Source organism: Magallana gigas, chromosome 1, assembly GCF_963853765.1.
Source record: "Magallana gigas chromosome 1, xbMagGiga1.1, whole genome shotgun sequence".
NCBI lineage: Eukaryota > Metazoa > Mollusca > Bivalvia > Ostreida > Ostreidae > Magallana > Magallana gigas.
In genome coordinates this window covers 30,106,908-30,122,082 of record NC_088853.1, presented here as the reverse complement: position 1 = coordinate 30,122,082, position 15,175 = coordinate 30,106,908, and the positions used below count along the sequence as shown (strand labels likewise).

The following is a 15,175-nucleotide window of genomic DNA, read 5'->3' as shown; positions in this document are numbered from 1 at the left end:
TCTTCTCAGAAGAAATGCATATGACCTAGCCTAGCTGCCACTAACACTATCACATTAACGTCTGAACGTCAAATTTTAAAGAATAAGTCCTACATTTGGCATTTTGGCTGGGCATAAGTTTAGAATACGGCATACAGGAACATTTCGCCTCTGTGTTTTGTTCGCCCCTTTAGCCCTAGTAAGAAACGAATAAAACAGGGGCTGAATTCTAATATTTTAAATCATTTGTTGTTGAACCTAACCGTCTCTTTGCAAAAGGGCAAACCTGTAAGCAAGTGTAGAATAGCGACAATTACACCGAGCAAAAAAAAATAAGCCTGTACAAAGTACAATGCCGCGACTTGGATTATTCTAGATTTCTTTTGAAGGTCGATATACTTTGAAATGAAAATGGGGGGGGGGGGGGGGGGGGGGGGGGACTCCTCATTTTTCACAAATGAAATTTGCTAAAAAGTGACATGCCCGATCATTCCACTGTCCGTTATAAAACATATCTACACAATCACGAATTTTGATACTCTATTGAAAATCGTTCGGATTGATAAAGTCCCAATTTGTATAAGTGAAAGGTGTTTTCGAGTGTCCCCATACAAACTGTCCCTCTGTTTCAATATCAGTTCCACCAATCCAAGACGTACAATCGTATTTGCTTCTACAGACTAAAAAAAGAAATGTGGACGTAAAATATCAATTTGAAATACATATACAAGAAACTAGACATGATCAGATTTTGAGCGATTCTTAAATATAAACATTAAAGAAACGAAATAAGATCTCGTTACCCCCCCCCCCCCCCCCCCCCCCACTTACAGGTAATGATTTCAGAATTACCCCCCCCCCCCCCCACTTACAGGTAATAATTTCAGAATTACCCCTCCCCCCTTTACAGGTAATGAATAAAAAACCCTATATACGTCATCAAAGGATGAGGCAATGATATTTTCCAAACGGATATTGCTACGATCAACTGTGCTTCTATATTCCATTACAAAATCTTGATCGCTTTTAAGTTATTTATAACACACTTTACAAGTCCCCTTTTTGCTGATTTGATACGAAAAGTCTCACGAATATTAACATTTTTTGTCATTGTATCCATCTTTAATTGTTGTTAATTTTTTAGATACAAGGGGCTGATTATTTAAAGTGCCAACCCTGTAGATCCTTAATGGGAACAAACATTGGTGTTTCGAATATTAGAATCGATTAAAATTATCAACACAAACATTTTTTTTCTACAATGTTTAACAAAATATGTATCCTTCTCTAAATATATTGTGTCGAAGTTTGAAAACGTTGGCCCCTAAAACTCTTTAATTACGTCATCAGTGAGTGTGGCATTGAGTTTTCCAGATAGATGTTGTTACGATCAACAACTTGGTTATAATAATGCATTAGAAAATCTTTTTCGTTTTTGAGTCATTTGTAATAGAGTTTACGAGTTTCTTGGCCCCTAATGAAAGGGGTCAGCCCTTTTTATGATTTCGTTGGAAAGAACATTTGATTGTCTTACACTTCTGTTATATATGTCTTAACAAAATTTCAACTGATAAATAGATACAGTTTAAAATGTATGAAAATTTTGATTCAAAATTTGTACTCATTCTTCAAGCGTAAGCGACCTCCAAAACATTGCACCACCGCCATCAAAAAACTGCAATGTGCATAACTTCAAACTGTGGTCTACTTATCCTGAAAATTTCATAATTATATCTCTGATAGTTTCTGAGTTTGTCTGCACAAAAGTGGTCGTAAAAACTTACAAAATCGGCCGTAAATCGGAAACAGAAGTGACGATTCCTGAAAACTTATAAACATATGACCACTGACAATCATCTGTGAAAAAATGGTCGAAATCGGGGGAATGATTTTCGAAAAATCGCGAGCACAAAATTCCTTGAAAAATAAGAAGAAACAGTACGAAAACGTTGCAACGGAAGACCTTTATAAGACATTGTTTTCAACTGCTAGTTTTTCATTGAAAAATGTAATGAATTTATGCTTACAGACATCCTGTAAAAGGTACTCTTCAATCCACTTATTCTCGTCTTCATTTTTTATTTCAACAAGATACGCACCACACCTTGTGCACTCACTCTGCAATAAAACAAAATGTTGATCTGTCCATATTGCCGTGAAATCTTGGTTTTGTTTCGATTTTTTTGCAACATAGAAATGACATACCTTGGCATCAGGCCAAGATAGCTTTGTTCGGTTCAGGAGGTAACAATGTCCATTATACAGCATCCAGTCTCCGTCACATTCTATAGAAACATACGTCATACAATTAAAAACCTTCACACAATTTCTAGAAACATGTATGATCACACTGCTTTTGCAAAGTATATGTTTGACCACCTATTAAGCATGTGGTTTTTTTTCAAACTAATTTATTATCATCATGCTTACTTTATCGTAGAAAAAAAGCCCTCTTTCTTTATAATTATAATAACAAAGGAGTTGTTTAAAAATAAAGCTGTTTGTCCATAGCATTGTTATTAAATGTATTATTCATCTTCTACATAAAATTGTTGATCAACTTATAATTATTAAATATTTTATAATTAGTTTTTTTTAACCATGATTTTATTATTTTTTTTATTTAAAAACTTAATAAGTGCTTTCACTGACCACTCGGTGTTGTGTAATAAATCCAACCGTCTTCGTTCACAGTATCCGTCGTGTTGCAGGAATCAAACACACGACATCTCTTGGACGCCTCTAAATAACCGACACACGAGCAGGTAGGTCCGCACAATAAAGCACACGCGAAGAATGAGTCTGCTGTGTATTCTTTGGAGATGTTCACTTTAAGAAATACGTCGGTATATAGAGGTTGTTCTGTAAAATGTTTAGCTATGATATCGGAATAAATCACGACGAGATTCATCAACATGGACCAGAAAACTACATGATATAGATGTGTCGCCATTATCATGTTAGAGCGGACTCTGCTTGGTGTCATTATGATCTGGGTGATAAGATACTGATTGGTTAATCATAAACTTTTAATGAGGCTTTAAGTAATGTGTATTTCAAGAGCATTCGGAATCGATTATTAACGTTTATTGTCATCCATAGGGATTTGCTTATAAATAACAAGTTATTTTGCTGTCATTAAGAATTTCTCAACGTCATCTACAAACTGACATGATTTCTTAAAAACGAATAATTGCCCTTTTACCTGCGACTACCGCCATATTAGTTGCCGATTTTTACTGATATGCTAAAACCCCTTATAAAAAGCCAACAGCACTACTCATCTATCACTGCATTCAGGTATTTTATTCACCCGAACACGCTCCATTGGACGAACAGACCTGTAAAAACGCGTTTTGAACACAAGAAAATATGACACCCACTGCGCTAGTAAGGAACATCTAATGAGAAATGGAACAAAACAGACTAAAATCCAAAAATAAATAAATATAATTTAATAAAATAATAGTAGAACGTTTCTCTATGTCTGTTTTAACATCAGACATAGACAAACCACACACTGGGATAGATCGTGCAATGACCGCATAGATTTTTGAAACATAGTAAGTGTCTATGTAGAAACTGCAAAAAAACGATATTGCGTTAATTGTAACTTTTTTAGATCATTATTATTTATCTAGTATGTTGGTTATAGTGTCGCCGTGGTCTTCATACAGATAAAGAACGACACACGTGTTCAATGTGCATGCGAAGTAATGCAGTATCTATGTAAAATAATACGGATACCTAGCACATTCTTTCAAAGAATAAATAATGCTATATGTTTCATTAAGTGCAGTTTCCTTTACTGCTTTTTACATATATTACACTCCAATGTGTAGTCCATGAGCAACCTAAATGCCTACATCGGAAAGCAACCGACTGTAACTTTTCGACCGGTATACAATGTATATATACCCCAGTTGCAGTTTAGCAATCGAAACTTATATTTGATAACCGAATGCTTATATGAATATACGTCAGCTTTTAACTATTTTTTAACAGCTCTAAGAGTTAATTTTTAATTGGCTCATAAATTTTGTGAACGTGGGTCTACCAATAAAAACAGTGGGTTCGATTCTTAGCAAGTTAGATCATATTAAGTAAAGATTACGGCATACATTAAGATCGAGCCCGATCGCTTCGCTACCACGCGACTATTTTTATCTGATGATCTCCTTTTACTGTTTCGGAGTAGCAGTAACGCTACAAACCTTAGGTGGACAGTGTTTGGACAAACCATCACAGCTGACAAGACTTAGTATTTGAAAATAATCTATAAATTAACGCAATGTATTCCTTATTTAAGTAAAAAAAATTTAATACCTTGAAAATAGTTAAATGAAAAAATGACAATAACAAACTGTCAGTTAGATTTTTTAATGAAACAAACAAATTAGAATATTTTCATAGTCGTAGCAGACAGGTTTTCTGCCTATCGGAGATTAACGTACACAGCCGATTGGAGTCTAAAATTGGCATTGCTAACGTATTTTTCCAGAAATATTTCGATCCCCGATACATAGTTTCATGAAATCAATTTAGTTCACATTAGTATAAAATATTTTATTAATGAATTTATCATGTTGAGGATGTCTGATATCTATCACAAAGCCTATATGAAAAAAAATAATATGAAATGAATAGAAAAATGTATTTACTAATAGACAAAATTCTATGAAATATTTTTGGCGAGTATAATTAAAGATACTGGAGATAATTTAAAATCTGCTAAATGTCGTGTATCGTAGGTTTCTAATATTAGTCAGATTTTTTAAACCACGTGAACTGCAGTTAATATGTATGACCGATTATCGTTAAATCTTAAAGGTTAACTTTGCATAGGGGACATAAGATATAATTAATTTACTTGAGGAATTTTTTATTGTTGTAAAATTAGATTTCAACAACATACTTCAAGCAAATGCAATATCATTAAATTATACCTAGACTTGTGAAATAACGTACTGGTAAAATACCAATATTGTAAATGACAAATTATATCTTCGATTCCGTTATATTTTACAATACGTTCTGTTGCAAAAACCGATTTAAATGATATAAGAACGCTATACAATAAGAAAAACATAACACTTCATAACCTCTACTATGCAAAATTCGGAAACTGTACGAGCAACCAAGAAAGAAGCAATACAGCCGCTGTTCCTTAGTACTTCATATGTTGGGCAAGATTCCGACTATTTTGGACGGTTTCTAGGACTCTCTGATACTAAAGCAAAGTTCTTAGGAAACGAACTAGTTTCTTTTGAACATGGTTAAGTATGATAATATACAGACAGTAATTAGTTGTCTTGGTTGGTAACTTCCATTGTAAATAATTGCGATAACGATGATACTAATAACTTAAGTTTCATTTGCCATTTCACTTGCCATTTCATAGAATAATAGCAAGTTCAGTAGACTATTGGATAAAACAAATAGACTGTTGAATAATTAATTGTTGTGCGCGTTATTGATTATTCAACCCCCCAAAAAACCTCCGTTAATACAAACCTGCTTATTATAGCGTTCTTGCAACTTAATAGACTATGTTTATTAACTACTTCTGTACCTTCAAACCTTTTGCTACTGAAATTCAAAGATAAATTATGTATTATTTAAAATGATAAAGAGTGATGAATTGTTTTTCTTGACATCTAAAATCAGAGAACAAGTTGGACGACAATAATGAATTTGAAGCGTACATTAGAAACGGCATCTCCAACTACAACAGTTGGGTCATCTGAGAGTGAGATGCCGCTGGGAAGCATTACAGGTACTTTTAAACTACAATTTCGCCAACCGCTTTCCAACCATGTTCATTGAAAACAGCTGCGAAGTCGTCGGTAAAGAGAAGACAGAGAGAGGTCACCAAACGGAATACATAGACACATGTACAATGAAAAACTGTGGAAACCATGATGTCGTTAATGAGTTCTTCGTCTTTGTCTTGAGGGTAAACAATGCTAAAAAGATAATCAGCATTGCTTCACGGCATCTGGAATCAACCGATAATAATGCATGACGAATAACTAAAGTACGTTGATACATACAAGAAGGGGGGGGGGGGTGGCATGACATCTACTATGCTTTTTATGAATAATCCAACAATGGAAAAAGATGGCGTCTCTGAAATGTCCGCTTATAATTTTTGGCTTATGAACAAGATGCCTACACTGGAGATGCTATTGCTGGCGTTCGCATTTGGAAATTCAATGTTCTATAAAATTTGTAAACGGATCGAAGATAAACCATAAGCAGGAAAGAGTCTGTTCAGATAAATTTCAATTGAAGCTTTGAAATGCTACTTCGTCATTAAAATTTGCAATGCTTTTCGGTATAATTGTTTTATATATATATATATTTATATATATATATATATATATTTATATATATATATATATATATATATATATATATATATATATATATATATATATATATAAATAGTAAAAAGTACAAAATCCTCTTCTATAGTGTAACTTTTCAGCATTTTGTTTTTCGGCATCTAGTTGAGTTTATTTCGGTGTTGTGGTTTTTTTCATATATATATATATATATATATATATATATATATATATATATATATATATATATATACCAATAGAAGTAGCCGGAACTACACAAATACCTAACCCATCTACATTTTTCTCTTTACTAACGGAACTTTGTTTCACGTTATCATATGATTTAATCAAATTGCGCCAAGCCTTCATTATGAGAAAAGAATTAATTTATTTGTTTTAAATTTCCATTATATTAATTTATTTAAAAAAATAAGTTGGAATTGACTATATCCAGGGATGTTTCACTTCCTATGTAGATAAACGAAACCATGCCAAAGTATTAGAAGAGGCGTTATTTTACAAACAGCCGGTATATTACTGTCGCAGTGTATCACACTGTAGTTTTAACAATATATTAAATTTGTAAACTAGAAAAGTTTCATGAACATTATTCTTTTTACAAAGAAAAAAATAACTTCTCTGTTGAACGCCAGGTCAGTCCCTTGTTAATAGCGATACATGTATGTACATGCAGCTCAATATTATTTTAATATGCCGTCCCAAATAATAACTGACTAAAACAACAGTTCGCTATCCTATTATTTCCCTATTCTGCTTTGATGATTTATGTGTTACAGACCATTTCGTTGCTGTAAAGTAAACTCAGATTATTCAAATCTCCATCCTGCAATTTTTGTGGACTGAGGACTGATTTTTCATTATTACATGTTTTAAACGTTGTATTGGCAGGCAATAACATGATTCTAATATCATACAAGAGTTCAAATGACCAACAAATTCTTTAAACACAATTTTTCAGGAAAAGTTTTATTTAATTTAACAAAAAACGTTATTGACTGTAGCACATGTATAACACATACCCACCCTACATCGATCTTAAGATTTAGAATTTATTGTTTGTTCTTTATTCAAATTTGCTAGAACATTAACCTTGCTACCGCATTTATAAATGTTCTCCGCGAGAAGGGCGATTCTCATTAATCTTGTCCCATTCGTGAAAGCAGACACCATAATAAAATAAATTGTTTTACGGAACGATCTTCATATGGAAAAGTGTTTTGCATTCTTCACTACATTGTTTAAAGCAATATGGCGACAGGCACGTTGGATATAGTTCTGATTACGGCAGCAATATTGATCGGAAGTAGCAATTGCGTAAGTCTTGCATATGTTACAGTAATTATTATTGATCAGTAACGGAAAACTAATCTGACCTCAGTGGCGTATGAAGCAAATTGAAAGGGGGGGGGGGGACTAGACTAATCATTAAAAATCTTGACCAACCAAGAAAACTAAATCTCAAAACTATGAATATCAAAAACCATAAAAATATTAATCTGTAGGGGGGAGGGGGGGGGGGTTACCTATAACTCAAAAATCTTACCTACCCAACAATTTTTTTCCCAAATCAAGAAATTCCTAATCCGGGGGATGGGGGGACCTATAACTGCTAGAAAAAGTTGGGGGGGGGGGGGGGGCTATACATTCTCTGATGCTATGTGCCTTATGGTAAGGTCTTAGTTTGCAAAAAAAGTAGGGGTAAGCCCCCCCCCCCCCCCCCGCCCCCCCCCCCCCCGGTTCAAACGCCTATGGACCTTATATATAACTATATTTTTAAACAGTGTATCATTCATTTTCTCAAAAAATATATCATTAATTGCGGGGAATACAATTTTTTGATTCATGTAAGATAGTCCTGTAAACAGAAAAATGTTTATGGATCGACATCGTAACGAGGCGTTCTTGAAAATTACAATTTCAATTTGTCAAAGGGGTTAATTCAGTAAAAATTCATTTCTGATTTTATTACAAGCCTCGATCAAAATCGCAAACGCAATATCACAGACCTTTCATGTTTAGTCCATTCACTGATCACGATCAACTCCTTTGTTCTTCTCTGTCCATTTGGTTACGTAAAAATATCTTAGAAGTTAAAATTGCTTACTTCTATTATGTCGGAGGAAAATACAATTTCATGTGAACTCCATTTTTCTCCCAAAACGCGACCTCTTTGGACCGTCATTTTTAAAGAAAAAATGTTTTTGTCATTGTTGGCATATTAGACGTGGAAGACAAATTATCCTCTATGATATACCATTTACATTTGTGTTTTTTCAAACCGTTCAATATAGTATTTTTATGTTGCAACATATATTGATATGAGAAATTTAAAGGTATAATTTACTGTAATATTTTTATGCCCCCCTTAGAAGAAGGGAGGGCATATTGCTTTGCTGATGTCGGTCGGTCGGTCGGTTGGTCCATTAACAGTTTCCATTCATTTTCTTCGCAGAGGATGAACATATTGAATTGAAATTTGGTATACAGCTTTATCTTGATAATATCTAGTTCAAGTTCGATACTGGTTACAATTGAGCAATATTTGACAGAGGTATGGCCCTTGGACGTAGAAAAATTCCAGTTATTTGAAGTTTCCGCTCATTTTCTTCACAGAGGATCAACATATTTGAATGGAATTTCGTGTACAGATTTATCATGATAATATCTAGGTCAAGTTTGATACTGGGTACGATCGAGCAATTTTCGACAGAGGTATGGCCCTTGGACGTAGAAAAATTCGAGTTATTTGCAGTTTCCGCTCATTTTCTTCGCGTAGGATCAACATATTTGAATGAAATTTTGTATATAGATTTATCATGATAATAACTAGATCAAGTTCCATATTGGATACGATCAAGCAATTTTGACAGAGTTATGGCCCTTGGACGTAGAAAAATTCCAGTTATTTACAGTTTCCGCTCATTTTCTTCGCAGAGAATCAACATATTGGAATTAAATTTTGTATACAGGCTTATCATGATAATATCTAGATCAAGTTCGATACTGGGTACGATCGAGCAATTTTCAACAGAGTTATGGCCCTTGGACGTAGAAAAATTCGAGTTATTTGCAGTTTCCGCCCATTTTCTTCGCAGAAGATCAACATATTGGAATTAAATTTTGTATACAGGTTTATCATGATAATATTTAGGTCAACTTCGATATAGGGTACAATTGAGCAATTTTCGACAGAGTTATACCCCTTGGACATAGAAAATTCGAGTTATTTGCAGTTTACGTTCATTTTCTTTATGGATGTTTCCAAGGGAGGAGGGGGGGGGGGGCATAAGTGTTTTACAAACATCTCTTGTTTGAATAGAGATAAAACCAAGCAACAAAAACTAAATGATATAGGATCCTTGAAATCGATCGTTTTACCAATTATTCATTTTCACCTTTGCTTCAGATTGCTGAAACTGTGCGCCAACTGGAGAAACCATCAATTCAAATTCAGAGTCTGACTCCTGAATCGGGATGGACCTGCACCATTAATATTCAGGGCCCGCCTGATACACAGTTTGAATCCACAGGCAAAAGCATATTTGTTACCACAGGTATTTAATTTGACTGTAAAATCAAACAAGAAATACCTTTCCTCTAGTATTACATTTGTTTCCTTTGAATCTGATATGCTTTGTGCTGGAAACGACAAATAAATAGCGACTAGTAGATAGGAGTGTGAAAAATTCGATTACTTTACATAATATCTATTAAGCAGATGATCATATCATCAGCGACAATTGAGTTATTTCTCTTATAAATGCAGTACAATAACAACATTTCAACTGTTATTGCTTTTATACAAAAGACAATCCATTTTATTAGTACTATGTAATATCTGCAAATTTCTAAATCCTTACGTTTATCCGGCATATTGGTTTCAACAAGTGTCAATGACTTAGTTTACGCTAAAACCCTGAACTTGATTTTAAAAAGTGCTCACAATATTCACTTCTTTTTTTTTTAAATCAAGCTTGCACTTAAGGTGGTCGAATGCATTTATCTCCTATCCATTTACTCTCGCAAACCGAAACTGAAACAGTGTTTGAACCTAAGCACAAATAATCACCGCCGACAAGACTAAGTTCTTGAAAATAATCGATAAATTCGATGTAATGTACACTGAAATATTTTTTTAAAAGAAACTTATTTTTAAATACCTTGGAAATAGTCAGATGTTAAATAGTACGAACAATTTAGAAGTTTTTTGCAGTCGTAGGTATTCCTACGCCAGAGTTCAATATAGTCTCGTTCAATCATCGGCTGTCTCTGTACATCTCCGACAAGCAAAGAGTCAGTCTAATATTGAGAGGTCGCATCATCAAGCTATCACGTGACCTGGTATCTCTTACTTGTCGGAGATTAACGGAGATAGCCGAGCATCTGATTAAACGAGACTAGAGTTCATTATTGGTTGGATCCATACAATTTTTGAAATATTTCGAATACCGATACATATTTTGATAAAATCAATTATATCTTTAAATATTGATTAAAACCAACTCCCAAAAATAAGTATAGATATATTAAAGTAAAAATATTTAACTAATATGATATGATTCAAATTTTTTCAACACCCCTTTATTACACATTTAAAAAACTTATTACGGCTGCAGTGAACTATCATCATGATGGTATAAAGCTGGTCAATAAACAATGCCTTTAATTTTTTTTAAGAATGGAAATTATTTGAATATAAACGTTCACATGATAAATCACTGTTATATACTATTTAAAGAATGAATGAAAAATTATTTAGAAAAATTGCTGCATGTAAAATCTGTGCAATTGTTTTCAAAACACAAAAATTTGTTAATAATTGTTATCGTTAACATACAAAGTTGGGTATTTATACTCAGAGACATTCAATTGATTAAAATCTATGACAACATTATGATATGGGCAATTGTGACGCAACTTAACCAATTTGGTAACTTAATGATATATTAGTAAAGGTAAAAACGCTTATATCGAATTAAGTTTCTCTATGAGAGGAAACATGAACAAAAGAATATCATATATTTTTCTTTTTTTTTATTCAGGAAAAAACAATGTGTTCACAGTTCTGTTGACAAGAAAGGAATTCAGCCAGACAGAGTTATTTATCAAGTCGAATTTCACACGAGAAACAATTAAACTGGGTTTTAATAGCTACTTATTCCCGATCTCTCTAACATCTTTTGTCATAAACAACTGTGAAGTTGGAATCGAAAAGCTAGAAAATGGTAATCTAACACAGTATAAAGCAAGATTAAGGAATTGCGAATATCAAGAGGCCCACGAAAGGTACTTCATGTTTGATCTTCGCTACAACTCGGGAGATAATGTCCAGATGTATTCACTTGATAAGAACGAACCTGCTTTCAAGCGTTATAGCCAGTATTCGAAATACGCCACGACTTACTATGGAAGCGAAGAAAAGGATGTATACTACGCCATTTTGAATTTTCCAGCTTTGATAGCAGATGATATAACTATAGAAAATTTTCGATTCCTCTCCGTTTACGACAAAAATCTATATGGAGATTCTATTATAGGCAGTCACCATTGGATATACGATCTGTAATGACGCTTAGTATTCTTAAACACTGAATTTGGTTAATATTTTGGAACCGATTTTTTTTAATATGTTACCTCTCTATGGGGTACCTTTTGCTAAATATAAATAAAATAGAAGTTGCAAACTAGACGGAAGTTTCTTTTATTTGTTTGAATTGTGCGGATTGTTAAAACCGAATGTTTCAAAAGTCTCATACGTTTTTTTTTCTATGTTAGTTAACTTCTTTAAGTATCAACACCAAAAAAATGTATTGAGGTAATTTATTTACGAAATATTAAAAAAATATTTTGGCAGTTAAAAGTTATCGATATAATGAATTTAAAAAAAAGGATCATGATTATTTAAAGGTTTGACGTCTAGATATTTGTTTCCTATATTATGTCAAAGAAAAAGTTAAAATGTTTTCCCTGTAGGGCTATTTTTTTTGATCTTTTTCAAAGCATTCGCGGCTATGTTAAGGACGCCTATTGATTACCGTATGAAATTAATTTCACACAATGTATACATAAATACGACAATGATAAAGTTTATGTTTATATTACTATCGATCTCCCCTACATTTTTCATCTGAAAACAGCCAGCGCATCACTAGGGTATTACGTGATAATTCAAGAAGAAAAGAAGTGTTTTGGAACCGGATTATATGAGGTACGAACTACCCAATAACCGCATCGGCAGTGTTGATGTCCCCCTCGTGTCCGCGTGGCAGTTGTACACGTACCAGATCCTGTTCCTCATGGTGTCTTAAAACATTTCACATCATCTAGTGGATCTCCCTCTCTTGTGGTATTTGTTTTAGAGACCACTGATCTTAGGAAAGTTATAAAAACCAGATGAGAATAAAAAGTTCCCTATTTTTTAAATAACAATAATTGAAATTAAATAAAAATATAAATAAAAGTGTGTAGAATTTATAAAAATCTTTTTATGCAATTCAGTTCGAGGAAGACAGATGTCACATATCACTCATCTTGCTGCAGTTGAATTGGAAACCATATCTTTAAAATAAATATATTCTTCAAAAGATTAACAATGAAAACGACTGGCATTGTAGTCAATTCTGACTCAGAACAAAATGATTGTCCATAGTAGGGAGGTTGATGCAGTTAACATTATATAATAATATATAAATAGTGCCTGTTTGGGAGGTTAACTGATGAAATTAACACCCCGAGAAAACCATTGACAACCGACACCCCGAGAAAACCATTGTCAACCGACAATGGTTTTCGAGGGGTGTCAATTTCAGCAGTTACCCTCCCAAACAGGCACTATTTATTTTATTATACTGAATGTCTTCTCTTTAAAGAAAATTTTACTGCCTTTTTATAGAAATGAAGTGAATTCTACGGCAAACCGTACGCGCATAATTTACGCGCATGTAACAATTCGTTTTGTTATACTTTCATGTTAAATACTGAAATCTGATTGGTTAAGACGCAGTTCATAATTCGTTCAATTACCCTCAACGTTAGCAACGGGTAACATTACAAATTGTTACATGCGCGAACATTATGCGCTTACGGTTCGCTGTAGAATTTACGTTATTCCTATATAAAAGCAGTAAAATTTTCTTAAAAATTAAGACATTCAGTATAACAAAATAAATAGTGCCTGTTTGGGAGGATAACAGTTGAAATTGACACCCCTCGAAAACCATTGTCAGCCTCCGCTTCGCGTCGGTTGACAATGGTTTTCTCGGGGTGTCAATTTCAACTGTTACCCTCCCAAACAGGCATTATTTATATAGTGTTATCCGTTGCCAAGTGGGTTGCTAACGCTGAGGGTAATAGAACGGATTACAAACTGCGTCTAAACCAATCAGATTTCGGTATTTAACATGAAAGTATACATGTAATAATGGAGTTTGTGGAATGGGTAAAGAATTTTTCAAATTTTATATTAGTAGCACATAATGGGAGGGAATTTGACTTTCCTGTTCTTATGAGTGTGTTACACTGTAAATAAATCTATATGGGTGATAATGCATTATCTTTGAAAAACGCATGGAAACAATACAAATAAATGCTTCATTTATTATTATAATCATTAGTATGAGACTGTAAAATGTCATTTGCTTTAAAATTTACACTTTCAATTTTTGGTACCTGAGGATCGGAGGACCTTAAACAGAACAGTATAACTGCTTTCTGATGTTTCTGGCTCCCTGTGTGTGTTTTCAAGAAAGCCTTTCCTCGAAAGCAGAATTACAAGCAAGAGACACTAGTGAAAGCGGTGCTAAACACCAGCTACGCTGCTTATGATGCTAAAGAAAATGTCAAAATCTTGCGTTTGTTGATGAAGCAGACCACGTTATCAGGTCCTTAGGTCTTACAGTTAAGTCTTCAACCAATTTCTGTTCCCCAAGGCCTTCTTTTTTCAATGAGAAATCAAAACATAACGTCATTGCATGTTTTGATTGCTAAAGGTGTTAAGAAGTACAACACAGCAGAAAATATTGCTGGTTCAGGCTTGAACTTGTCTCACCTTCAAGATATTTCAGAGAGATGGTGAGGATGGACTTAGAGCTACATTTGTTCAGAAAAACCCTGAAGGCCAGGCTCGGGTTTACTCTACAAAGTTTGTTACGGTTGATTTTTGTTGATATTAAGAACAAAAAAAATCATTATCGCCCACATAAAGGTTTGATCAATTAAAACACTAACACTTTCTTTTCCTTTTTCAAATTCAAATACACGGTTCCGTAAGTTTTTGTTTCATGATCAGTTCGTTTTTAAACGTAGTAGTAATCGTAGTTACTGTAGTTTGGTAGTTTCAATAGTACATAGAATCATAACTGTGATCTTCTCTCACTTTTACTCTACTCAACGATAACAAATATAACGGGTTGTTGAAAGCAACTGTACTTTCTCTAAATATATAATTATACAGCTTTATATTTAATATATTTTCAAATTTTCTTTCTTTTAGACATGTGTGATGTACTTGTCCATGTAGTACCGCACAGTACATATTCATAGCGCTTAGAGTCCCTGGATCGGTACTTGATAATTTTTTAATTTCATCTTTATAAGAAACTTGGGTTTAGAAATTATTTGTGTTCCAAGAAACTACTAAGTATTGCAATAATTACTGTTTGGTTGTTTAAAGATCGTCATATAAGAGAGAGAGAGAGAGAGAGAGGGGGGGCGGGGTTACCGGTATGAGTTTAATTTTAAGTACATTTTACTTGTAATTCAGTGTAATAAGTTAGATTTATAGTTTCCATTACATTGAACCCTTTTCCCTAAAATTGCGATAGAATCTA

The 15,175-nt window shown here is 33.5% G+C and overlaps 1 protein-coding gene and 1 long non-coding RNA gene across 2 annotated transcripts; one reads left to right on the top strand and one right to left on the bottom strand.

Annotated features, from left to right (window-relative positions):
- Window positions 1-420: 420 nt before the first annotated feature.
- Window positions 421-2,937, bottom strand: LOC105332630 (C-type mannose receptor 2). Its single transcript, XM_066078730.1, has 4 exons — window positions 2,632-2,937; window positions 2,185-2,264; window positions 2,007-2,097; window positions 421-659 (listed from the first exon to the last, which is right to left on the bottom strand). The coding sequence occupies exons 1-4, from the start codon at window positions 2,930-2,932 to the stop codon at window positions 520-522; spliced, it is 612 nt and encodes a 203-aa protein (XP_065934802.1). The 5' UTR covers window positions 2,933-2,937; the 3' UTR covers window positions 421-519.
- A 4,575-nt stretch (window positions 2,938-7,512) lies between these two features.
- On the top strand, window positions 7,513-11,922 carry LOC109619268 (uncharacterized). The gene is made up of 3 exons (XR_010711886.1): window positions 7,513-7,661; window positions 9,754-9,901; window positions 11,390-11,922. It is a non-coding gene; the product is annotated as an uncharacterized lncRNA (long non-coding RNA).
- The last annotated feature ends 3,253 nt before the right edge of the window (window positions 11,923-15,175 follow it).